Source organism: Sceloporus occidentalis, unplaced genomic scaffold (genome assembly GCF_023333645.1).
Source record: "Sceloporus occidentalis isolate IW3139 unplaced genomic scaffold, rSceOcc1.0.p SCAF_4, whole genome shotgun sequence".
NCBI lineage: Eukaryota > Metazoa > Chordata > Lepidosauria > Squamata > Phrynosomatidae > Sceloporus > Sceloporus occidentalis.
In genome coordinates, this window is record NW_028316984.1 from 78,016,352 (window position 1) to 78,042,817 (window position 26,466).

The following is a 26,466-nucleotide window of genomic DNA, read 5'->3' on the forward strand; positions in this document are numbered from 1 at the left end:
TGTCATTAAGGGATAAAACTGATGAAGAAAAGCAGATTTGGGACCCATTATTGAACTATTGTAGAGATAGATGGTCAACTTAACTATAATGCTTAGTCATTATTTTCTTTGTGGAAAGTAAATTCATAAGGAAACAGCTGATTGGTAGGGATTATGAAACAAAATGTCAGTAACTGCACAATCTTTTGTCATAATTAAATATAAGTATTACAAAGGAGATGTAGTAATATGCAGAAGTACGCTGATAGAGGAATATATGAGATCAGCTGTAGTGACTGTAACTACTGCAAAAAGAACTTGGGGGTGGGAATGGGTTGGAAAAAAGAATAGTATGAAGTTTTCGACTAAGCAAATCCTTCATTTGTATATATTGTAAAATTTCAATAAGGATTATTTTAAAAATATAAAAAATAAAATGTTTTTGATAAATACACTGCAGTCTGCAGTCCAGAGTTACATAAAGCTCAAGGTAAAAGCTTAGATTTTACTGTATATAAATGAGTTAAAGCCTCTATCGGGGACTCACAGCCTTCAGGTTGGATAGAGCCCATGGGGTCTGGGAATTATTTTTCAATCTGAATGTCAAACCATTAGGGAAGGAGGCATGGTCACTCCCCTCCTCATGCAGTGCAATTTTTCCCTTGAAAACTGTACTCAACACTGTAATTAGATTTTAGTGCCAATAAATGCTTTATTAAAGCCTAATTGCTCAATGATTGGAAGACTTTCAGGGTACATGGCTAAGATAGCTGTTAACAGTCACCTTGCTGGAAAGGCTAGCTGCTGGACTGCTACACATTACTAACATTTGAGTGTGAAGAAGGTATGGAAGACAGGAAAGCACAAAATCTTGTCCTTTTTGTATAAGCAGGAATCTTTCAGAATCATGCAGAACAAACACAGAAGAGGTCTTCAGCATTACAGAGCAAATGCCCGTACCATTACTGTACGGCTAGGAACCCCATGTCAGTATACATCAGCCACTAAATGAAGAAGCTAAATCATTCCACCCAAATCTTCCTCTCCTGAAAGACACCACTAGCTCCCTATCTCTAAGATGAGAATGACAGTAACCTCCTCAAATGCATCCAAGTGTATATATTAAAAGGCTGGTCCTGCCAGAAGGTAAGCTGAACTTACCTCTGATAGCAGAGGAAGCCACCCACCTACCATGCAAAAGAAAGCTGTGTACCATGTGGTCTACAGCAGCTCAGATTTGGTGAAAAGAGATAGAAGCTGAGAGACAGGCCTTTCCCTCAGCTTTCTTGATCACCCTCTCCCCCACAATAAGCAACCACAGTGGTTCAAGTTACAGTATTAACCTGGGGACCAAATCAGGGCCACCACATCAAACCAGATTTGAGGCTAATCAGGATGCAACAATGCCTCTTGTAAAAAAATGTTAATAATAAATAATAGATGCAGGACATGTTCCATAGAAAATAAAGCTTTCTGTTGTATCTACTATGTAAGTCACAAATCCACAGAGAATGTGCACTTGGGGCCACTATCTCCCCAAGTGTATGCAAATGCTACCAAGACCTAGGAAACTTAAGGCATGGCTGTAAGGCAGAGACTTATATGTTTGACTAGGGCTTGAAACTGAGTTATATGGGGGAGGGAGACTATCATTCACTGCTTGTGGATAACAACTCAAAGCACTTTACAAACAAAAACCAAGAATTATGAAAGATGGCCATTTGCTACAGATTGCACTATCAACCTAAAAAAGGTCCCTTCAAGCATCCATAGATTTTTTTTCCATTGCAAGCACCAACAGAAGCAAGAGTTCACCCCCAACATCCCAGATGATCACCTCAGCATTTCTTTTCAGTTCCTCAGCTTCTGCTTCTGTGTACTCCATATCTAGAAAATCCTCATTCCCGGAGTCTTCATCAGATCCCAGACTGTCCAGAAGAGAGCTGTTAAATTCTAAATAGTATGAAAATGACACTGCATAAGACCCTTGATCATACCCAGACAAACAGAGGTGGATGAGACTTTGCAACAGTAAAGCTCAATATGAATTCAAAATATCCAATGCTCCTTCATCAAAAAGATTAACAATTGCTAAGGAACAGATAACCAATATAGGGGCCCAGGTTCAGAGCAGAGAAGGCAAGAAATACAAATACATGCACCGTTCCTTTCAAGAAGCAGGAAACTATAAAACCTCTGCGGTTCTGTAAAAAGTTTTAATTTTTACAAAATTGGCATAATAGAAAGCACTAAATATCCAAAAGAGAACTGTACTTGCTGTTGCAATTTAGAAGTTCCACTCTGACAAAATAAAACAATACATACAACTCTTGCTCTAAGGTGAGATGAATTTCAAGGAACTTAACCTCTTGTCAAGGCCTAGAATTGTGTACTAAGCATTTTAAATTCTGTAAGCAGACAAACCATATTTTTAAAAGGCATCTGACGAAGTAGACTGAAATCTACGAAAGCTCATGCTGCCAACTTCTTTCCTTCAGTTAGTTTCAGAGGTGCTATAAGATCTCTCTACATACATATTTTGAAAGTTCAACAAGACAGAAAATCTGTAGTTGACCCTTTTTGCCATGTGCTAGGGAAGGTGAGTCAGACTTGGCAGAACACAGGATTCACATACCAATGCACAATAAGTAAAACGAAGGCTGATCAGAAGAACAAACTGGTAGGGAAAATAAGCAACGGGAAACAAGCAATTTTCTTAAGAGAGCATTCTTCTAACCCCACAATATTAAGTATTGTTATCAACCTCTCTTCAATGGTAAAATCTTCAGTGGCAAATGTTTATAACAGCCTTATTAAGGTGCATTTATTATCTGGTACTTTGGGTATATACATATACACCTCACAGATGCAAATGACTGTTTTTATATAGTGTAATTATCTGCTTAGAGACAGCTCTTCAAAAATTGTTTTTTTTAAAAAAACAGTTGTGGCATTCTCAAAAAGACAAATAAAACTCAGGAAAATTAGAACTATTTACTGATCACATACAAAAACTTTCAAATACAGCCATTACTAAATCTTTGTAGAAAAGTAAACTGGAAATGAATTTAGCTTTTTTTCCTCTAACAAAACATGATAAATGTCAAGGAAACACACACACACACACATATTTAATGAGGCTAACAAAACTCACTGAGGTTTCACACAAGACATGAACTGCAATGTACTGTGTTTTCCAGAAGAATTTGTTTTCATCACAATATTTAAGATAAAAGGACTAAAGCAGTGCTTCTCAGGCTATCTGATGTGGGGGACCTACAATTTTTTCCCAGTGTTCCAGGAACTAGCACTAGATTTGTGCCTACTGAGTAGTTGTCCCTCCATATTCGCTAGGGTTAGGGGAACAAGACCCCTGTGAATATGGAAAAACCGCAAATAACAAAAACACTGTTTTTTTCCTGAAAGGACACCTCTCTAGGAATCTCTAGGTCCTCCAGTGCAACTCTGTGGTCAATGTCCAACATACACTGACCATAGAATGGCACTGGAGTAGCTACAAATGGTCTTTCAGTGCAACTTTTAGTTAAAGTTGACCACAGAGTTGCACTGGAGGACCTAGACAGTCCTAGAGAGAACATATTAATCAAATCCGTGAATAATCAAATCCGCAAATAACAAAGCCGCAAATATGGAGGGATGACTGTACAATCATTTTTTTCTTTCCTGGGAAATTGCCAAGGACCAGCACTAGTCCAAGGACCACCACTCTGAGTAGCACTGGACTAAAAACAAACTGAACATTAAACAAAACATCTTCCTTTCAAGAGCTCTGAGCAATGATGGTATAATAGCAGAACATTTCCTTATTTTCCATTGTTTTATCTCACCTTGCAGACTTAATTCAGTGGCTCGTTTAAGGTCATCATCTTCTTTTTGTTCCCGTGCCTCCTGCTGGGATAGAGATCAAAGTTTAGTCCCCTGAGATATTTCCTGTTCTCACAAAAGGTTCTCTGCTCTAGCCACTGACAATTATGACATTCCAGTTTCTCAAACAAACCTAATTTTGTATGCAGACAGTCTGGGACCAAGTTCTCCAACAGACACGCCTTAATTAAAAGATTGCTCAAGTTTGGTATACAATACAGCCAGTCCCTAATATCACAATACTGTATCATACTGCATGGTGGAAGTTGTGTTCAGGATTATGGTGTTTTGCTTTGCAACTATGTCACATTAATTTGAAGACTTTTCAAAAGAAAAGCTGTATAAAGAATCTTTTAAAAGCTTTGAAATTAAATAGTTACAAAGCAAAGAACCGTAATCTTGAACACAACTTCCATAGTGTAGTATGATATATGCCACTGCTTATTTAGCTATCTTTTGTGGGAAATTGGCAATTTCACTCTCAATGTACCATGGACCAGCACTATATTTGTGCCCCTTGGCTGCAAATGTCTCTTTCTTTCCTGGGGAGCGGCATCAGATGACTTGGGGACCAACACTGGCTGTGGATTACCACTTTATCTTCTACTCTCAGCCTAAAGTTAACTAAGGACATGGGGGGGGGGGGAAACCCTGATGTATTTAAAAAGAAGAATGCCAAAAACAAACAAACAAACAAAAACCAAAAAAAAAAAAAACCAGCTTAAAGTAAATAGACCATACACTATGTGCTCTGTACCTTCAGTTGGCTCCTGCTCCCCACTCCAAACAATGCAGTACATGGTCCCCAAACTGTGCTCTTTAATGGACTTTGTACTTCAGCTCCCAGAATCCCAGGCTATTGCCAACATGGCTGAGGCTTCTGGGAGCTAAGTCCAATATCTCTTAAAGGGCACAGTTTGGGGACCACTAAGTTACAGGATTCTTATTTTTAGGCTATTTCTTATCTTTATTTCACCTTCACCATTTACAGGTGCTCAGAACAGTTAATCATCACTCTGAGATTTTATGATATAGGACAGGATAAAATTATTTTAATAACTGAATAAAGAAATGAACACTTCTGTGGCCACTTAGCATATGTCTTTGAGCATATTCACATTAAAATCCAGCTTTCTGAACCTCTCTAAACAAGAGGTGAGGGACACTTCAGTTGGGTTCTACTCTGCATCCCAATCATAAATAGAGGGGAAGTGAGGAAATATGCAGGACAGTGGCTCCTTAAAAAGAAAAAGAAAAAACAGTGCCTCAGCTGTGGGATTCTCCCAACCACAACATATACTCAACCATCTCCTTTTTCCTTTTCAGATAGACAAAACCAAAACTATTACTTTACTTTCTCTCCCTCTCTTTTTAGCCCAATCATTGTCTTTCGCACTCTCCTCTGTTACAACTGCTCTTGCTTTTGAGTGTTACCATTTATGTTTATTAATTTACTTCCTTTGTAATGATCAGAGTTAGGACAGTTCGAAATATGAGGCTCATGGATTCTAAATGGTTGAAAAAATAAGAAAGAGCAATATACTCAGGATGTGATTGTGTGTGTCATAAGTTCTGTAGCTCTGGGCTTACAGAGAGAGAACCTTGGAGTTCTCTTTGTCTACTAATTGATCTTTTCAAAGCTCTAGCACAGGATTAATACATGGATTATAATTTCTCATAATGTTTCATAAAGCTATACTGGTAGAAACATCACCGAAATGTATCCAGCTGTGATTCTACAAGAAAAACAAAAGGGGGCACAAAACTGACTGCAAGATCTTTCCAATACCATACCCATGTTTGCCAAAACACTAAAACAAAAATGTGCTTAGCTGAGTAACATATATCTGTGTTTTTGGACAACCCTGGCTTGATATTTGTGTTTGAGAAAGCACATTAACTCTTACTTGCTCTTGGAGACTTTGAGCCAAAGCCTGTTGCAGTTCCTGTTCCTCTCTCTCACGCTCCATGTCATACTGCTGCATCCAATCAACCTCCCCTTGAGTGCCTTCTGGAGTTTTGTTTTCCTTATTTTCATCAAAATCTTTAATTATCTCAGTAAAGGTGGAAAAACCTATGGAAAGGAAGACAACACACTGATGATGTATTTAATTTGGTTTTTTGAAGGGTTGGAATAAAGGATAGTTCTCCTGATGGCCAACAGTTAAATCCTTTTCATGCTTATTTAATCTCAGGCACAGAATACCAGCCAGCTTGGATGTAACAATCAAGAAGGGGAAATGCTGCTTTTAGTAGTGACTGCTGTTTTTCATGCAATCAAACCTATAAAAGGATGAATTGAAAGTGTTATATTAGTGTACTTTTAAAGTTCTGGGCTGAATCTAATTAATAGTACTGCTCTATTGATCTCTGGAACAATTTTAAGGGTTCATGGGGCACTGAAGCGGGAGGTAGAATTTTTCCAAAAGTTCTGCTGATAGACATAGTTCTATCAGTGCAGCAACATAATCAAGTTAGATTCGATAACATTTACAATGGGCACGTATTTTCAGCCATGTTCTTCAACTATAAAGAACCATTTTAAGGGCCACAAAAATGTCCCAGCATTTTTTTTAATGCAAATGCACAACCACACTCTCTGAGGGCATAGCGCAATGGTTCCCAACCTGTGGGTCAGGACCACTTCGGGGCTCGAATGAACATTTCATGGGGGTCGCCTAAGACCATTGGAAAACACCTATTTAATTACAGTTATGAAGTAGCAACGAAAATAATTTCATTGGTTTGGGTCACCACAACATGAAGAACTGTATTAAAGGGTCACGGCATTAGGAAGGTTGGGAACCACTGGCATAGGGGATAATTTCACTATGTGCAGGGGTGGGCTTGTTTAGACCCAGAAGGGATCTTTTAAAAAGATGGAAGTGCACAAGGCCTTGACCTGGACCACTTCCTGGTTTAAAAATGGCCTCTCCTAGGCATAGGTAACTTAAAAACAGGGCAGAAGGATGGATGCAGCCCTCCAAGGTCCTGCAAGGAGCCAATGTGCCCCCCAACCCCTGGTAGTTCTCACTCCTGATTTAGAAAGAGGAAAATCAAGAGGCAAACACTGCCTTGAAGTTGCCTTCCATGATTTATGGCTTAACTTGATATTGTATTCCTTTAAAAAAAAACTTGTATTTTTCCTGCATCTAAAAGAAAGGTAAGCTCAAATTAGTTTAATTTTCTACCTGGTTATTCTCCCAAGGTATTCTCCCCTCCCGCCACACACACTTTTCATTAAAATTGCAAGCTGACACTGTGATTCATTCCAAATTCCTTCATACAAAAAAATGATGTACAGCCATAATTCTTACAAGTGAAAATGTAATCAACAACATGGGCTATACAGTGTGTTTAAAAATGCAAGACCTTTTGGAATAGATTTCTTTTTACGTTTTACACAAATGGAGAATGAGAAAATACAAACTGGTTTGAACAATTCATCCGTAAGAGTGCATCATGTAGCACAACTTAAATTCCCTAATCGTCCTCCCTATTTCCCCTGTGTACTGTCTTGAAAAATTCAAACTTAACATAATTTTTCCTACTGTTCTTACCTGACTCTGTGGACACTCTGGGTTTCTCCACATCCATAGGTTCCATATTATCTGGCAAGTCCTGCAACTCATCATCTCCAAAGCCAGTGTCCGGACTATTTGTGGGTTTGTCTTCATCATGGCTCAATGACAATGATGTTTCCTTCTTACTCATTTCCACGACAGCTGCTAGGAGCTCATCCTGATTCATCCCATCAAAGCCAGCATTTGTTGATTCTGGTGCCTTGTCACTTTCTGTTCTAACTCTCTTAGAACTCTGCAGGTGAACAAAAGGCCAAAACATGTTGTGTAGGCATGTCTAAGCACTTTTTTGACCTCAGGTTGCTAATGCAGTAAAAACAAGCAAGCTGCTCTAGAAGCACAGACACAATGCTAGATTATTTTGAGGTCCCTAGCTAGTTCTACAAATGTCAGATTTTTGGAAAAACTCTTGATTTGTTCACCTGACTCACTACTGTGCAAAAGAAGTAAACACAACCTTTTTTCTCTTTTCAGTGTAGGTCCTAAAACACGTAACTATTAGACACAGCTCTTGTATTTACACTTGTACATGCCCTAAATATCCTAAAGGCACTAGAGCCTATTTGATCTTGGAAACTAAGCAGGGTCAGTCCTGGTTAGTACTTGGAGAGGAGACTGCCAACGAATACCAGGCGTTATAGGCTATATTTCAAAGGAAAGAACTGGCAAAACAACTTCTGAGGCTTCCTGGTCTAAGAAAGCCCAATGAAAGTCATGGGGTCACCATAAGTCAATAGACACATATACACATTGGCCAGTGGAGACATTTGAAAATCACAGCCCCAGTCTCTAATTTTCGAACCACATACAATACTGCGAACTAAAACAAATGAACTTTAAAAAAATAAATTTCTAATTCAGTGCACAAAATGCAAACCTAAATTGGGCAATTACATTCTAATTTATTGCCCCCCCAAAAAAGGCAAACAGTAAAATAAATCTCAACAGTGAACATAAAATTCAATGACTTTTTTTCTCCTGCTTTTCATTCATCATTTTGTCAAATCTTGGAACTTTCTTGCTGACTGCAATCCACAGGTCTGCCTGTGGAGTCAGGAGATTCCTAGATGTTGTCTTAATTGACAGAAGAAAACCGAATCCAAATTCACACAAGTATCTTTTTCGCACCCCCTGAAATTGCATCTTGTACCCCATGGGGTGAAGGCAACCCAGGTTGAGAATCCCTGTGTTAGAACTTGCCCAGTTCTCACACACCGCTTCAAATATGGTTGGTATAGAAAAGATACATAGTGTCAGAAAGTTTCTCATAACACCTCTCTGGGGGACACAAGTCAATCTTGGATAATTTAAAGGGACAAAGTGGACCAGCAATGACCGAAGAACTGCTAACCCCTTCATATTCATCTTTTTTATGATCACTCTTCTTTTAGCTGCAGTGTTCTTCACTGACTGACTTAGGCTGTTTCCACAAGGAGCTTAAAAGCTTTAAAGGAGTGGGCATTTGAGTAATATAGAACATAGGGTTTCCTCCACCAAGCCCCTCTCCTTACCTTCTCTGGCTCCTCCTGCTGCTGTTCCCTATTTTGGAAATCATATTGTTTGGGACTGCTTGAAAGAGGACGTTTCAATTGTTCATCTTCACTGTCTGAATCCACAGTGTTTAGGATGGGGCCTTTAAATTTGAATGAATATTTTCTGAAAAGTAAATATCAAACTTTATTCCTTTTGGTTTTAGAAACTTTCCATAACATTAATAACATCCATAACATTAATAACATCAGACTTTAAAAAGACACACATGAGATCTGTGTAACACCTTAAAAGCCGACACAATATTAATACAATGATTATTATAAATTTATGAATAAATTCATTAGCCTATGAGAAATTCTATAGTTGACTGAATGTTACCCTTGAGGAAATTAATAAAAATATTATCTTAATCTAAAGAATATAAATAATATTTTAATGACTTTTGGGCAGAGATGAACCATTATTTCAATCTGACTTGTATTTTCTAGCTATCTGATTCCATTCTAATTCAAATTCTAGCTTTAAAATGGTATGGCAATCAGTTCAACTCATTAAAATACATTTCATATAGATTGCATTATAGAAATTTATCATAAATTTTGCTTAGCACTTTTTTCAAGTTAATTGTTTATTATGTTTAAATGTCAACAAACTAACATACCATCCTCCAAAACCTGGCATTAAGGTTCTAAATAAGTGAACCATCCAGTTTTCTACAGTGGCTAGGCTGGATTACTGTTACATACACAACTACACTGAGAACATTTTAGAAATGGTAGGTATTTCAAAACGTGACTGCCCAGATTCTTCATTGGCAGTAGCCACTCTAAACATGACATGCTGATTCTTAGAATTTCAGCTAACAGAAAACTGGGGATACAAAAACCTGATAGCTTCACTAAAGCTGGGCACAAGACAGGAGGGACAAGAAAAGAAGAACGTATGCATACTATTCATTTCTGGGTTGTTAAACCATACTTTACCAGACTGGGATTGTTATGTTTGAATCAGCATTTATCTTGAAAATACCAGATTAATACAAAATTACTGAATTAAAATATGACTTCTTTACCTCCAAAACTGAACAAATGAAATAGATACTAAACCCCAGAATCTTTAAAAAAGTAAATTTTAATGGTTAAAATTAAAATAAGATTAGTTTAACAAACAGAACCAAGGCTATTTTAACAGACATTCACTACAGGTTTTCAGATATTCCCAAATTATGTAAAATCCATACGCACCGACAGGGCGTGGAAGTGCTAACAGAACAGGAATTCACCATCTGAGACACTTTCAATGGTCGAGAACTGATTTAAAAAAACAGTTGTTAATTGTTAGACACTCAATAGCTCTACTGCACATGATGGTGATCTAAAATGGTAATTTGCGCCACAGAAATTACAAGGGCAGTAAATGCTCTTACCAATTTTATGTAAAACATTTAAAACCGCTTACACCCCCTCCCCATTCCTTTTTCACATCTCTACCTTATAATTATCATCCGTTCAGATGGATTCTCAGCATATTCTCAACTGCATACAGTGGTACCCCGGGATACGAAAGCACCGCCTTACGAAATTCCCGGGTTACGAAAAAAAATAATTTAAAAAAACTGTTCCGCGTTACGAAAGTTTTTTCGGGTTACGAAAAAACTTTTGGTGCTTTTCGGCGCGATTTCGCACCAAAAAGCGGCTTTCGCTATTAGCGCCTATGGCAATTCGGCTAGCGAAAGTCTTCCGGGTTACGAAAAGGGCAGCGGAACGAATTAATTTCGTAACCCGGGGGACCACTGTATTCTCAAAGTCAATAACAACATGACAAATGAACTAAATAAAAGGGAAATGTCCATGATGATTATCTAAAGAATACCACTCATTATATTTTGAAGGTATCTGTAGACTTGCAGATAAAAATTCTTGTTTGATTTTCAGGAAGTCTGTCACGGTAACCAGACTTGCAGATCTTCATTATAAGTAAACCCGGAATCCTAAACTCAACAGGACATTAATTATTTTCTCCAATATTACTACTAGAATAAAATTAATGGCTTACATGGTTGATTGTGCACTCCACCCCAGATTAAGTGGAGGTCTTGTGCTTTCTGTACAGTGAGACTGAAGGGTTAAAAACTTTGGTATAACGACTTGCTGTCCAACTTTGTGATTGAGGGAGAGTGCCACATTGAAGCTGTACCGTTTCAGATGAAGAATTAATACCCTTCAAAACATAAAAACAATTGAAACTTGGTAAATTCATCTCCACATCAATCAAATTTCATTTCCTCCCACCTTAAGTATATTATCCCTGAACACACAGACACCTTTTCCTGTTCCTTCCAATTCTCTTCTGCACCTATCTAATGAATGTATGTGGATTAGAAGGGCCGCAATCCTCTAATAAGTGATTATGCAGGCCTGAATCCAGCTTGTTTTTTGTCAAAGTGACAGGGAGGGATGTGAGAGTAAGATGATCTTTGCTTATTCCTTTCTCCTTCTGAAGCTCTTAGTTAATCTTTATCCAGTGCTCTATAGAGCTCTCCAACATTGGAGAAGGGGATATGTGACTGTCAGGGAAAAGTCAAACTGCAATGTCCTCCAACCTGTCAAAGTGGCTCTGATCTAATCCTAAATTTTCTATCTAGAATCCTAACAAATGTTTTTATGAAGTTTTTTGACATTATTTTTCTTTTGAACAAAAAAAATATCTGTTGCAAGTCTCTCATTCTCAAGAGCACTGGGTGAGCTCCTTCCACCTACAGGAATGGCTTTAGCCTGTCTTGTGTTTAAAGCCACTTCAAGGCCAATACTGACAAAAGTATTTTTTTCTGCAGTTCTTCTCAGTCATCTCCTACAATGTCTTGAACATGATCATCACTAGTACTATCATTATCTAAATTGAGATCGCATACATACCTGGGAAACCGACTGAATTTGTGTGTAACAAAAGCAGATTTTCCATTGCATTTCTCACATGAATATTCTATTTCCTCTGCCTTAAAGACACAATACAAATATGATTATAATTCAAATGTATCACCCTCTAACAAAGCATCCTTTAAATCTAGTTAACTTTTATATTCAGCGGGTCAATGACCCATCTCACAATGGGTTGTATCCAATGTCAAATAGGAAAACTTTGGCTTCCTCCCCCATTTTCTTTAACTCTCTTCTGCTCCATGTACTCTGGAGCTGAGGGACTGCAGGGGTTATCTGTTCCACTGAGGGAGGATTGCCTTTCGATAAAATCCAGTATGTTTCAAAGGAATAAAAAGCAAGAGTCACCACTGCACCTGGCTACAAAGGACTAAGATCTTTGAATATCTCCAAAAGCCAACCACAAAAGTTCATGGAAAATACTATCCACATATATCTATTCTCATTTCTCTTAATAAAGATACACTGGAGTTCATTGGGCTCAGACAACAAAACAATGTGGAATCTTACAATAGGTTTAATCAATAAGAACCACTAGAATGATGAGAATGGGAGAGGAGAAGGAAAACCCATTCTGGCACTTGGAGACAGCGAGATAGGGATTTCACTAGGTGAGAAGAGGATGGAAACAGTTAGTTATGGCTTTAGTCAGCTAGGGGGAAAAGTAGCAGGGAATGACTGCTATAGGTCAGTGGTTCCCAAAGTTTGGTCTTCCAGATGTTTTGAAATTCAGGTCCAGAGATCCTGACTGTTGGCCAAGCTGGCTAGAGCTTCCAGGAGCTGTAGTCCAAAACACCTGGTGTACCAAATTTCAGGAACCACTGCTACAGGTTCAGGGAAAGGTTAAGAACTGTTACGGAATGAACCATAAATTGGAGCCAATTTAGCATTGTTATGTGTTTAAAAGAAGCCTTGAAATAATATATTACACAAATTTTATGTATTTTAGATTTTAAATATATCTCCTATTGCATCCTTGTATGACCAGATGAAAAATAAGAATTTTACAGAAAGAACAATGTTTATAAATTATTCAATAAAAAATAAAGGGAAACAATAAAAGATATATTAAATAATAAATTTAGGTGTATTACATACCCTGAAAAAGAGATCCAAGGAATCTTGTATGGATCGAGATGGAAGACGTTTTTTCCTTCGTGGCAAGTCAATAGAAAGATCATTAAATTGTTCCCGTTTAATGACTGTCTCACTACACCTACATTGAAATGAAATGTTCTTATGTAATTTATTTTATTCAGGTCTTTAAAAAGCTACCATAAGGTGTAACATTTCAGTAACCAAGGTAATAATTGAATTCTTATGAATAAGAATCATAAACAATAATTTAGAAAGGCCAAAGGAACCAAAAGTTGTGGTGGCATGCATAACAGAGACATCTCAGCATGTAAAAATTAGAATCCAGTTGTGCCATCTCATTTGGGAAACTGTTTTTGATCCAATAGATGCTCCCATTACAAAGTACAGAAGACATTATTTTTGCTTATTTATTCTTCGTACTGCAGCCCTCACGTTATTCTGGAGATCTCCCAACCCAATGGTAATTTTGGGGAAGAGGAAAATGAGGAAAAATTGCCTTGACTTACATTAATGAAAGTATCTGCCGGCTCAAATATTATGAGATAAGTGATTCTGTTCTAATCGTGGTGAAACAGTACTACTAGATTCCACACAGAATAAAATTCAATGTTCTTAAAATCAGACTTTTTCAAATTTACAGCTCCTTCCTTGAATTTCCGGGGCCTCCTGGAGGTAATTAAACATCTCTCACTGTATACCATTTCCCAAAACTGCCTAGGAACATCAATGGCCAGCCAAACACAGTCACAAAAGGAAAAGCAGGGAAGAGCCAATGCCTGTGTCATTAAGTCTCCACTAATGGAATCTGTGTAGCAAAGATGGCACTAAGCCACTCACAGCATTATGTTTACCTGCATTACTGTGTGTAAACCACTAGAAAAAGGAAAGGCGTGTGTGCTCATAAGAGGATAAGATTTAAGAGAAAGTATAAAAGACAGAGAACAATGAGACACAGAAAAATATTCTTAAATACTTACATTTTACATGTGATAGAATGCTGGACCTCAAACTCTAAATTTGCAATAACTGGACAATTATAAGCTCTGGTAGCTGTTGAGTCATCAGATACACGTCCTAAAGAGCTATCTTCACCAGAAATGGGCTCATTCTTTAAAGTTTTGTTCAGTTTCTCCATGTCTTCTTTCAACTGATCTAAGCACTGGCTTAAGAATTCATGTGCATCCTGAAATCATATGTAGCATCGTGTATCACATTTTATATTATTTTCTGCGAATAGCACACACACTTTAATAAATAATAGTAATATTATCTTCTATAAATAGCAAACGCACATGCATGTGTATGCACATATGCACACATGTAAGATATGGTTCAAGAAATAATCACTACAAAATGCATACGAATACCTGTCAATTTGTAATTTTTAATTGAATAAACTTTGCTTTTAATACACCTTAAATGAAAATTTTATGCCAAACCAAATTGTGTACAATACATTTTGTGTTACTAAAGTAACATAATGACTTTGAGTCTATAAAGCATGCTAAAATGACATGTATGTTTGTTTTTTCCTTGAAAATTTACATCCCCCCGCCCCCCGGGAAACTCCCCCATAGATCTATTCTTCTCTGTGGATTCAAAACACCCAGAAGTTTTCCTTCCTGAACCCCTGCTCCCTTCTGCCATTGTTAGTTAAAGATAACATCAATACATACTACTAGCAGTTTAAGCTCCTTTATGGAACTGTTTCTGCATAGGTATTACTTTAACTGGTCATGGGACTCACTAAAATGCTGGAATTTCTGTTTATGAGGGCAGCATCTTGAAGTCATGATACTTACATTTTGCATATAACCAGAGAATCTTTCTGCAGTAGCTGAAATTGCATTTTTCACTTTCTTCAGTAGCTCTTTCTTTCCCTCAGGGCCACAGACATCTTTTTTAGCAAGAAGCAGGGTAAAACGTCTAGAAAAATCAACAGAATTTGATTCAAATATCAAAAATTAAATGTCTAGTGCTAAAATATCTACCAAGTCTCATCCACATGGCCATCCCCTCCTAACTCAGGAGCGAAAAAGACCACCATAAAAAGCTGACTTCCAGCTGACTTGGGGGCATGGTGTACCGATGATGCATGCCCCCAAGACGCCTGGAAGCTGGCTTCACGCCACTGGCTGCCCACAGGTGGGCCTACTTCCTGGCGCTCCAGCAATGCAGTGTTTAGACACTGCACACTGCTGGAGCTCCTGAAAGCCGGCTTCCGTCTGTGGCGGGGCAGAAAAGTTGGCTTTTGGTAGGTGCAAAAAGGTGGATTGGGGCTGTGGCGTGCGGTTGCCACTGCCCCAATCCAGCTTTCTCAGGGACTGCTTCAAGACGCCTGGAAATCGGCTTTACGCCACTGGCTGCCCACAGGTGGGCCTGCTTCCCTTTAGGATGACCTGTTTTGCCTCAAAGTTGGCATATTTTTAATAGCACAAATATCTCTGGGGGGGGGGGGGGGTCACATTTCCTACCAGTATTCTACATATATTAAGACTGAACTTACATAAGATATACTATGCTTAATGGTAAAATATTGAAAGAGCAGTAAATACAAGAGCTGGGCCAAGTTATTTGGTAGAAATGTACTATGCAAACTGAGTGTCTCTCATCAGATAGACAGTCGGCCAATAAACTACAAAGGCTTTACAGGCTTTCAAATGTCATATAAAAATGTATTTACTGCAACAATGCAAAGAGGAGGAATTTGCAGAGGCTCAATAAAAGAGGTGCTAAAGCAATAACACAATCAACAATATTAGAAGACAGATTAATATTATGTAAAGAATGAGAATTACAGTTGTCCCTCCATATTCGCTAGGGTTAGGGGAACAAGACCCCCGTGAATATGGAAAAACCGCAAATAACAAAAACACTGTTTTTACCTGAGAGGACACCTCTCTAGGAATCTCTAGGTCCTCCAGTGCAACTCTGTGGTCAATGTCCAACATACACTGACCATAGAATGGCACTGGAGTAGCTACAAATGGTCTTTCAGTGCAACTTTTAGTTAAAGTTGACCACAGAATTGCACTGGAGAACCTAGACAGTCCTAGAGAGAACATATTAATCAAATCCGTGAATAATCAAATCCGCAAATATCAAAGCCGCAAATATGGAGGGATGACTATATATATAATCTTGTATACATTTATATAATGTATGGCTTTAAAACAAATGGTTTATCAGCAAAAGATTCAAAGTGTCCAAAAGGTTAACTGGTGCTATCAGTTGGCAATAAAACCTGAATTCTTCATAGCTAACTCTCACTGTTTTTCCCAGTGAAATATTAGTAACAAATCAAGCTTTCTCTTCCTAGCTTTGTAACTTGAAAAAATGAGATAGAATTTGTATTTATAAGTCAATATTTCATAATCATGACAGAATAGGGCAAGATTATGTTAATTAGCTGAACATTTTTTTTTCTTTTGAAATTTTCATGGGAAAAAGGTTGAAATCAAGAGTTTTATGTCTCTACACAAGAAATCTCACAATACCTGACAAACTTTCACATGCTTTTGCCAAATCACTTTATCTTCATTCAGTATTCAATACACAAAGTCTGTCATGCATCCAATGCAACTGTGCATTTCGAAAAACCCACTATGTTCATATATAACTAAAATATTTCAGCTACCAATTACAAACAATATACCAAATCTAGATGCTTCTTTAGAGATTACAACCGGGACAAAATGTTTACTTTATTCACACAGCTGTACTCACCTGATGAGTGCATTGAATGGAACTTTCTTCAATATGATATTCTGCTTCAAAATATCATTAACAAATGACTGAATTGAAAATAGAGATTGTAAAATAGCGTTCATGTAACAGGTATTTCCTAAATTTGTAAATCTGTGAAGAATAAGATGTATTATAGCAATTGGAACATTTGTAATACATGTCTCAATACATGATATACTGTATTTTCTGGTGTATAAGACTACTTTTTAACCCAGGAAAATCTTCTCAAAAGTCGGGGGTCATCTTATACGCCAGGTGTCATATTATAGGGCAGGTGCTGAAACTTCCCTGCTGGACTGGAGAATCTGCGGTTGCCGCATATGGTGGGGGGAGCTCAAAAACGGCCGCGGCCGCATCCCCACCATATGCAGCAATCGTATGAAAGCAGCTACCGCTCTGATAGTCTTGGAGATAGGGAGCACTAGGCAGGCAGGGAGAGCTGACCAATCCAAGCAGACTTTGTATACAACAAGGTTTCCTGCTAAGTACCTGCATGGCATAAGCATTTGAATTTAAATTACCATATTGAAATCAAATCTGATGTTTTTTTTAATTTATATTTGGTGTACATTGGAAGAGGGGTAGTCTTATACGGTGAGTACATCCCAAACTCTATATTTTAACTGGAAAAGTTGGGGGTCGTCTTATACTCCCAGTCGTCTTATACTCCGGAAAATACAGTAATTAAAATTGGAGATTAACTATCTGTTAATAACACAATAAAAATGTAACGAGGAGTGGTGGTCTAATGCATGATGTGAGGGACGATCATTCTGTGGCCGGACACTTCTATTCAGGAAAGGCCTGCCAGAAGAGATCCGTCTTGACAGCTTTTTTGAAGCTGTCTAAGATGGCAATTTGACAGATCTCGTCCGGCAGGCCGTTCCATAGTCTGGGAGCAATTGCAGAGAAGGCCCTCACTGTTTTAATAATGACTAGAGTAATATTAAATTTAATTGAACAGTGTTATACTGAACTAGTAAGTGACACTGCTTGCTCAGAGGATTTATAAACTGAAATTAAACATATAGAGGAAAAAATGAAGGGCAAAAATATGTCTTCAAAACCACCTAACGGAGACAGGGCAGTGGAACAATAATTGACGGAAAAGCTGCTAAAATGCCTTTGATTTGTTTGCAATCAATCATTAACTGAGCACATGTATGTGAATGTAATATGAACTCTTACCCTTGCAATTGCTGTTGTGGGTGAGTGGAAAGAGGAACTCGTGGTTTGTTCCATCCCATGTAATCTTGATTAGATCTCATTTTTTTAACACAGAGGGGAGCTGGCTGGGAGAGAAACCCCAAGCTTCTTTTGGCAGAAGAAGTCTGATTCAAGACATTAGACCTGTCAAAAAGATGGGAAAATAATGTATTTCTCAAACATGACAAAGGCAGTCACTGGTAGCAGTGACATAGAAGCAGTGACACTGTATCACGAAAACCATATGACACCTATTTAAGATGTTTAAGACAAAAGACGTTTAAGACGAAAGATGTTTAAGAACAAAATGTGTTCTCTCACACTACACGTGCAGTTTTTTGCTTCCATAAAGCAAGAACAGACCATAAGTGTCCTTCAGTCAAATGTATCCAACCTGCAAAGACTTCCAGGAATATTAACTACAGCTTTCAGAAGGCACACTTTTTTAGTTCTTGGTTCCAAATTTTTTTAAATGGTTAATTAAAATAATAGAGGTCCCAATAAAAGAAAATGAAAAAAATGTTTCATTTGTATGGTTTTAAGCCCTCTGACACGGTTTCTTAAAAACTGAATATTGAAAATATATTCCACAATTTTCAAATAAAGTGCAAATTATGCAGTCACTAGCACACACAACTTATAATATGCAAATGTTGTGGTTCATAGTGCCATAATAGAATACGCAGAAACAACATTTGGGCACTCTTTTGATATTCAGGAAGTACTAGTATGTATTTGGAAAGTCATGCTTCGTTTATGTAGCCTGTTCATCAGTGTTAACAAAAATAACAGCTGCTTTCTCCCTCATACTGTATCACAGACCCCAAAAGGTGTTAAGCTAGCTGTGATTAACAAAATATCACCAAGAACACTCAGAGACTTAACACACTAATAGAAACAACTTTTAAAGTCAGACCAATTGACAGGCTGACTATTTAGTCTGCCATGGCAAGAAGGCCACCATTCTGTTGCAGGTATAACTAATTTTATTTCTATCCTACCCTATATCAACATACTGGAACTCATGTCAGTATACAAGTAAATAATAATAATAATAAAATTTATTTGTATCCCGCCCCTCTGAGAACAATCGGGACGGCTAACAAAGTTAAAAATACAGCACATATAAAATCCCTGGTGCTCTCCCCTCCTTAAAAAAGTATTAAATCCAATGCAGAATTAAAAACAAGCAAAAAACAACGAAAAACATACAAATTAAAAACTGACCAAAAGGTCAACAACATCACATCAGCAAACCATCAATGGGAGTGGCAGTATCTTATTCCCAGACGTTTTTTTCTGAGGCCGGGTTCTCTATTCTGGGAAGGTCTGCCGGAAGAGATTCCTCTTAACAGCCTTTTTAAAGCTGTCTAAGGATGTAAGCAGATGGATCTCATCCGGCAGGCCGTTCCACAGTCTGGGGGCGACGATGAAAAATGCCCTCTGGGAGGTAGTCGAAAGCCTAGATTTTTGTGGCTGAAGTAGGCCTCTCCCAGAGGAGCGGAGTGTGCGGGGAGGAAAAAAAACAAGTCTTCCTAAATTTGCAGGTGTAGAGGTGGATAAAAATAATCTTATAGTTGCCTGGTAATTCCTACTCCTTCCAAACTAAGGAGGAATGCTAGAAGTTTATACAGCAATCATGTAACCAGGACAGACAGCCTATTTCCACCACTCAAGGCCAAAGCAGAAAGTTCCTACATTGCTTTCTGGCTCCAAATCAGGAAAAAGAAACTGGGGCTTCCTTTTTGCTGCTAAGGAGAGGTGATTTGGAGGTCACAATTTTACGCCCAATTAGCAGGGGGCAGCCTAAACCTATAGTTACTGGATGACAGGATTGCATGCATGAATTTTATACAGTATGTGGCACAGCTTTATAGAGTCACTTAAGTGTATTCAATAATCATCACATGTGCATTTATCAGCACTTTCATATCCAATAAATTGGAATTTGCTCATTATATCAAATGCTGTAAAGAAACAGTTGGAAAGCAACATTTTTTCATATACACTATTTTAATAAACATGAATAAAATCAGCTTTCATTAATAGACATATAGACTTAACATTACATAAACACAGTTTTTAATGAATGAGCAAGTGAGGTTAAAAGAGCCCTCCTCATGCATTCTGCACCTACCTGTCCAAAGTGGAATTAATAGCTGAATAATCCTTTGATGAAGATCTGCTACCATAAAATGAAGATGACTGTAAAGGCAAAACCCCTTAAAAAGGAACAAAAACAAACTTTTGTAAAAACTTGTTAGGTTAACTGTAAGAAACAGGTTCACACTCAACACTTCAAGTGGCATGTCATATCCTTCCATATAAGTGTGGTCTTCCAGATGTGGTTGGACTACAACTCCCAGAATCCCTCGGCATTGGCTAATAGCTAGGACTGATGGGAGCTGTAGTCCAGCATCTGAAGGGCTGCACTTTGCCAACTCTTATTCAACAAGAATGTGCTAATAATGCCATCAACGGCCACATCAGAACTCCAAAGAACTTTAATGGACACATCTGATAAGATACAGGTATTTCTCAACATTATTTGGTTTGAATATTGAAAATATTTTTCTGTTTTGGTTGAAATCTATAAATCCACATTTACTCTTACTGCATGGGAATACTGCAGGTTGTCATTTACTCCAACAAATTAGTCATTTACTCAAAGAAGTCTAATTTTGTGGAATATAGGCAAAGTGATGTGCACTTATACACACATGAATGCACTGTATACAAAGTATCTTAAAATCTTATCTCCAAGATAAGCCACGAGAGACATTACATTCTAAATGAGAGTACAGCATTAGGGTTGCTTTCCTACCCTGAAAACTTCAGGGTTGGAACTAAAGAGCAGAAACATGTGCCTCCCAATTTGTAGCATCTAGGAGGCAGCTACTTAGTGACTACTTATAATTACATCAAGTGTTGATATTAATTGCGTACAGAACCTGTCAATAATAATAAGGTAAATCTAGAAGGCTATTTACTAAATTTTCCATGTAAGCACAGAATGTCTGATTCAATGGCTACCACCTCTTTGGTTACAAATTATGGTGAAATCATGAGGAAAACTAGGCAAGATGCAGAAAAAACATTCAGACTAATTTACAGATGAATATGTAGCAGCATTCTCTGTTGCTCCTAATCTCGCTTTTAAACTACTCCCAATGAAAGATGCCTCTTCAGTCTGAATAATTCTCTAAATATGTGTTTTTCCAATTTTAATACTATTTTCATTGATTTACAAAATACATCAAACACATTAAAATTATAAATAATACACTACACACAACCCTCCTCCAGTTTTTCCCACTGTAATGACTCTCAAGTCATCCCATTATATAGATAATTAAAAAATAATAATTTTCAGAATATCAACAAAATTATTTGTTCAGTTCAACTAGTAAGACACTGGCTTGGATTGTCAAGAACACAATCTTTTTATAATACCTGATGGCCTGTTCTCCTCAGTCTGTTTTAAGTTCAGTTGCTTTTCTCTGCTGCTATGTAAGAATTTCCGTGCTGGATCAGTCATAGCTTTGTTATTGCTGCAGATAAATTGATATAATGTATTTGAACTGATATCTCAAACATAACCTAAATACATAGTAAGACTATATAATGAGGTGGTCATTTCTGGAGGTATCATGGTCTAATTATACCCCTGCCAGAATCAACCATATGCCACATCCCCACCCCTTCAAACTGGCAGTATCCTGAAGCCTACTTTCAGATTTTATTTAAAACCACCCATTTGTCTAACTTTTGACAAGTGCAGGACAGTGGGATTGACTAGAGGAAAAACAGTATTTTCAGGTTTCCAGAAATACTGCTTCTATAGCTTTAAAATGGGAGAATGCTTATTAACCCCTGCTATATACATATGATTTATTTAAAAAACCAACCCGACCCTTGATTTTTTAAAATACATGTCCATTAAAATTAAAGCCACCTAACCTTTTATCAACACAAGTGTAATTCTAAGGTTAAAGTTTAACAACTGGTATACAAAGGAAACACAAGCCTCTTGTACTTACAACTTTTTATAATTCAGAACCTGTACAGTTATTTTGTACACTAATGCTGGGTTTTTATGAGAGCACCATGTTATTAAGATAAAAATGGGATTCATGATTTATTTTAAACACAAACTTTCATATCGGAAATGGAGGGAACAGACAAACACAAAACCCATAAAAATAACAATCAGAAACATACGTTGATGAATCATTCTCTTTAGGATAATCTTCATTCATCTCTGCAGTAGATGGTGCCCTTTTTCTCCTTTCACTATTTCATGTGGGAAAAAGAGAATTCCCTCAATTCTCAGGAAAACTAAGGTAGCCCAATGACTTCATGTTTACGACAACACTTTCAGGTTTCATTTAAGTACTTTACTTCTCAAAGCCATATTGTGTAGGATAAAGTGTGAAAGATTTAGGAAATATTTTTCACAAATTTCACTTATGCATAAAACCACAGCATAATAATCTGAAAAAGCAGTTTATTTCAAAGCACCTCGTATTATTAATGTGCGTACATAGAAGGCTGCAATTCCTTAAAAAAATCATTTTCATACCGATTTTCCAACAACCCTGTTCTGTGAGGTGTTGATGTAGCAGGAGAGGTTGAACCATTAACTCTGTTACCAGACATTCCAGTTACTGAAGGATTCTTAATTGATGCTCTTCCCGGGGTGCCCAGCACTTTACGAATATGTACTTCATCTTTACTTTCAGCAATCCCTCTTTTGGAAGGAGTCTATAAATTCAAAGAGGGAATGCTGAAGTTAATAAAACACATTATGCTTCAAAACACTGACCCATTTCAAAAATCAAGATTAGAGCCTTTAGGAGGCTGCTAATCCACCAAATACCACATGTAGGTACACTTGTATGAACCAGTGCTTTCCTTGGGAGTCTACTGACAACTGTCGTTTAGGCCACCAGGTGCCTAGCTACAAATCACCACTGCATATCAGATGTCCCTTCTGGTGAACTTGTATGCTATTAAGTGTACTGCAGAAAAAACAGTAGAACTATTATAACAAACTCTTAAAGTCAGTATGCAAAGTGATAATGTAGCACCTTTGAGACTAACTGAAAGAAAGAAGCTGGTAGCATGAGCTTTTGTACACTTGAGCCTACTTTCTCAGATATATCTGAGGAAGTAGGCTCAAGTCTATGATAGCTCATGCTACCAGCTTCTTTCTTTCAGTTAGTCTCAAAGGCACTACAAGATCCCTTTGCATATTGATTTTCCAGACTAACACTGCTATGTCTTTAAACTTTTTGATCCAGCAAACCATTGTCTTTCTTTCCCATCACAATTTATCAGTTTGTTTACAATGCCCTTATTTTATGAACTCTAAGACAAAGACCAAAATCATGCTTTCTGAAGTGTAATGGAGAACATCTTACCATCCAAAATCAGTTAAAAGTACAAAACTTGTATTCAGATTTAGTCCCAAAGAGCCTTGAAGCCCTAGTACTTGGCCTTTATTTAATGCATTAGACTACAAGTACTACAGAATCAGAAGCAATATAAATTCAATGGCCTGAAACAGAACACTGTGAGTGTTCCTTCTCCTTGGAGATGGGAGGACATCCTGTGAATGGTTACTTCACACATCAGTCAGGGTTTAACTGAATTTCCTCGTCTCCACTGTTGTGGGAAGGGAACATTCTGCTTTCAGTTACGAGACAAGCGGTAAGAAGTGCAAGTTTTCCAAAATGGATAGGACTGCAAACTGTTGTTGCTTTTGTTGATTTGTATGCCTGCAATGCATTTCCAACTTACAGTGACTTTAAGGTGAACCTATTATGGGGTTTTCTTGGCAAGTTTCTTCAGAAAGGGTTCGTCATTGTCATTCTCTGAGGCTGACTTGCTCCAGGGCTCCTAGTGGGTTCACATGGCCAAGCTGGGATTTGAACCCTGATCTCCACAGTCATAGTCTGGAGTCCAGTGCTCAAACTATGCTGGCTTACTGTTTCTAAGAGAGATAAATACAGTTCTCTGTACTTCCTGTAAAGTAATGTGCAATAACAAATATGTCCCTCCATCCCAGGCAGGACAGTTATCATTTCACAAAACTATAATATCTGTTATAGTACTCTTCAAATGTTGCCTTCATCAGGACATATTAATTATGCAGTAATTAAAGTAAACATCAACACCCAGGCAGGAGAATTGCAAATCTTCTCCACTGAAGTGTTTATGCCAGAGACTGCAGACATGATTGTTCCTCATACATAGCAGCCCAAGATATTTTCTGGAATTAGAGGAGACCAACTCATCATATGCATGATAGACCTAGTTACAATAGGCCTATCCAAGGCAGGGAGCAGTTGAATGCCAAGCCCATCAGCAGGCATTCTTATTTAAAATGTAGTTATCTAGACGAGGTAAGAGGTAATTGTGATCTTTGTGGCAGACTCTTCAGGGCTCTGTAGGATGTCTGAATGGGATTTGAAGCAACCCCTTAGCAGAAAAACCTGATTATATTGTTTTAAAACACTTATGGAGGAAGGGGGGTTTCTCCCCCCCCCCCCCCCCCCCCCATGGAGAGGAGGCTGTTTGTCTGTTTTTGATAAGAATTTTTCTTAAGCCCCCTGTATTAAGTGAGAACCATCTCATGGAAGAAACTGTAATTTTTAGTTTCTTCCCTTTAACAGACATCTCTCCTGTGAAAGAAGGGAAGGCAAGGGGAGCCTCCTCTCCTGGGGCTAGCTGACTGAGGTTCCTTGTATTTTATAACAGGAACATAACCCTTTTGCCAATAAAGTGGAGCTTGGTTGGTCACCTTAATCCAGTGTATCTATCACCTCATATGATATGTTTTTACCAAAAATCCTCAATGCATGTAAACCATTAGAGGTCTGCTGAGTGACCAGAGGCCTTCTCCTTGCTTGAGTCACCCTGTTTATTAGTATTTAAATGGATCTGTATTCTTAAAACATATGCTCTTAATGAGAAGTGCTATGGCTGATAATAGTTTGCACAAAGGAGGTAGAACCATGTGTTTATCTTATGTCTTAGGCTGTTCCAGCTAAGGCAAAAAGGCTCTGGCCCTAATGGAGACAAGGATGGAGGCCCATGAGGAAGGAAGAAAAGTCATCATGTGGCTTTTATGGCTAGCCCTCTCCCTAGATGACTTAGTTTCCAGGCATCTTCTCTGGCCTGGAAAAAGGAGGGGTGTGAGCAGAAACAGCACAACTCAAACCTCATGGGCTAACAGTAATAAAATGAACACCAGAAAAAGTTAACCAGTATCTCTTGTAAATCTGAGCCCACAGCCCTGTTGCTGTGGGGGCTCTCCCCTCCTTCATTTGCCCCATCAAGGGAGGCTGCCTGGGCAGTATCTTCTTCCAAGCACTGAGGAAACTGCTCTTAAGTTAGCAGTGACTGAAGATCATTTGTAACCATGGGTAAATAGCTGCATATGGCCTGTAGTGTAGCCCTGATACTCACAGGGCATTTTGTTTTATTTATGTCTGAGACAGCCCCAACTTCAAGCTGGGGTTTACAGCTTAGCCCTTTTAATCTCAGGCAGGCTTTATGGTAACCTGGCTGCATGATAGAAGCTAGCTTGGTCCTCAACTCCCTTCCCACTTGCATAGGTAGCTGGGAAGGGCAGAGGGGCTGCTGTGGGACATGGCTCTACATTTACCTGAGGTATGTCTGTGTCCTGAGAAAGGATAAACTCTGATGGAAAGGAGAGGCCAAGCGCTCAAGCTGTTCTCTCAAGAGTGCCATCGTTTGGGGCAGCCAAACACACTTGGGAGGTGAAGGGAACTCTCCACCCATGATATCCACAAGTGGTTTCCTCCTTTTTGTTGTTGTAATTTTTGGGGAGGGAACACAGGAGGATTTGTATCCATGTGCTCTCTCATAGAATCCTTGGGTTGGAGGAGACCCAAGGGCCATCCAGTCCAACCCCATTCTGCCATGCAGGAACTCTCAATCAAAGCATACCCGATAGATGGCCCTCCAGCCTCTGTTTAGAAGTGGGTGGCAGAGGCCATGCTCTCTCTGGGGAGGACATGAAGCCACTTTGTGCTTTTTTGTGGGATGCTCTGTGGCAGCCAAAAAAGACCATTTTAGAGTTGGAAGCTTCAGCTCCTGCTGGGCCAAGTCCAGCTTCCTTTACAGCCATGCGGCTGTACAACATAGAGGAGGAGTCCTCTGCTTCCTTACACACCATCTCATTATAAGAATTCAAAAGGAATGTGCAGGAGCCCTGGTAACACCACCATGTGTTTCCCAGTCTGCAAAAGGATCCCCCACACTTGTTGGGGTCCTGGGTGCCATTGGGGCAAGAGATGGGAAGGAAGGGGGAGACCAAGGGTTTATGCCCCCATCTGCCCTCCTGGTAGAGTCCCAAACCTTACGCTAGGCATAGTGTCTGCAATGGCCATGGTAGAGGCCTCATGGCAATGCCTGCCCTGAGCAAGGGCATTAGATCTGGCAAAGGTTCCTTGCTGGCTAGAGAGAGAGGGCCCCTGGTACTCACCTCTTCTCCTGTGTCTTCTGGCTGG

General features: G+C 38.5%; 1 protein-coding gene across 4 annotated transcripts in view; it reads right to left on the minus strand.

Annotated features, from left to right (window-relative positions):
• Positions 1 to 26,466, minus strand: part of USP37 (ubiquitin specific peptidase 37) — a 40,641-nt gene that overhangs the window by 5,986 nt on the left and 8,189 nt on the right. For 2 of the 4 annotated variants that reach the window (XM_089520380.1, XM_089520381.1), the window contains exons 5-21: positions 22,509 to 22,690; positions 22,148 to 22,219; positions 21,380 to 21,477; positions 20,064 to 20,148; positions 17,909 to 18,070; positions 16,700 to 16,831; positions 14,776 to 14,899; positions 13,951 to 14,156; positions 12,974 to 13,091; positions 11,855 to 11,934; positions 10,995 to 11,159; positions 10,184 to 10,249; positions 8,957 to 9,101; positions 7,425 to 7,680; positions 5,772 to 5,938; positions 3,828 to 3,891; positions 1,817 to 1,932 (exon numbers count right to left, since the gene is read on the minus strand). In XM_089520380.1, the coding sequence (XP_089376506.1) occupies positions 1,817 to 1,932; positions 3,828 to 3,891; positions 5,772 to 5,938; positions 7,425 to 7,680; positions 8,957 to 9,101; positions 10,184 to 10,249; positions 10,995 to 11,159; positions 11,855 to 11,934; positions 12,974 to 13,091; positions 13,951 to 14,156; positions 14,776 to 14,899; positions 16,700 to 16,831; positions 17,909 to 18,070; positions 20,064 to 20,148; positions 21,380 to 21,477; positions 22,148 to 22,219; positions 22,509 to 22,690 (2,238 nt within the window). The remainder of the gene's footprint in view (positions 1 to 1,816; positions 1,933 to 3,827; positions 3,892 to 5,771; positions 5,939 to 7,424; positions 7,681 to 8,956; positions 9,102 to 10,183; positions 10,250 to 10,994; positions 11,160 to 11,854; positions 11,935 to 12,973; positions 13,092 to 13,950; positions 14,157 to 14,775; positions 14,900 to 16,699; positions 16,832 to 17,908; positions 18,071 to 20,063; positions 20,149 to 21,379; positions 21,478 to 22,147; positions 22,220 to 22,508; positions 22,691 to 26,466) is intronic. The other 2 variants (XM_089520383.1, XM_089520384.1) reach the window with 2 other exon arrangements.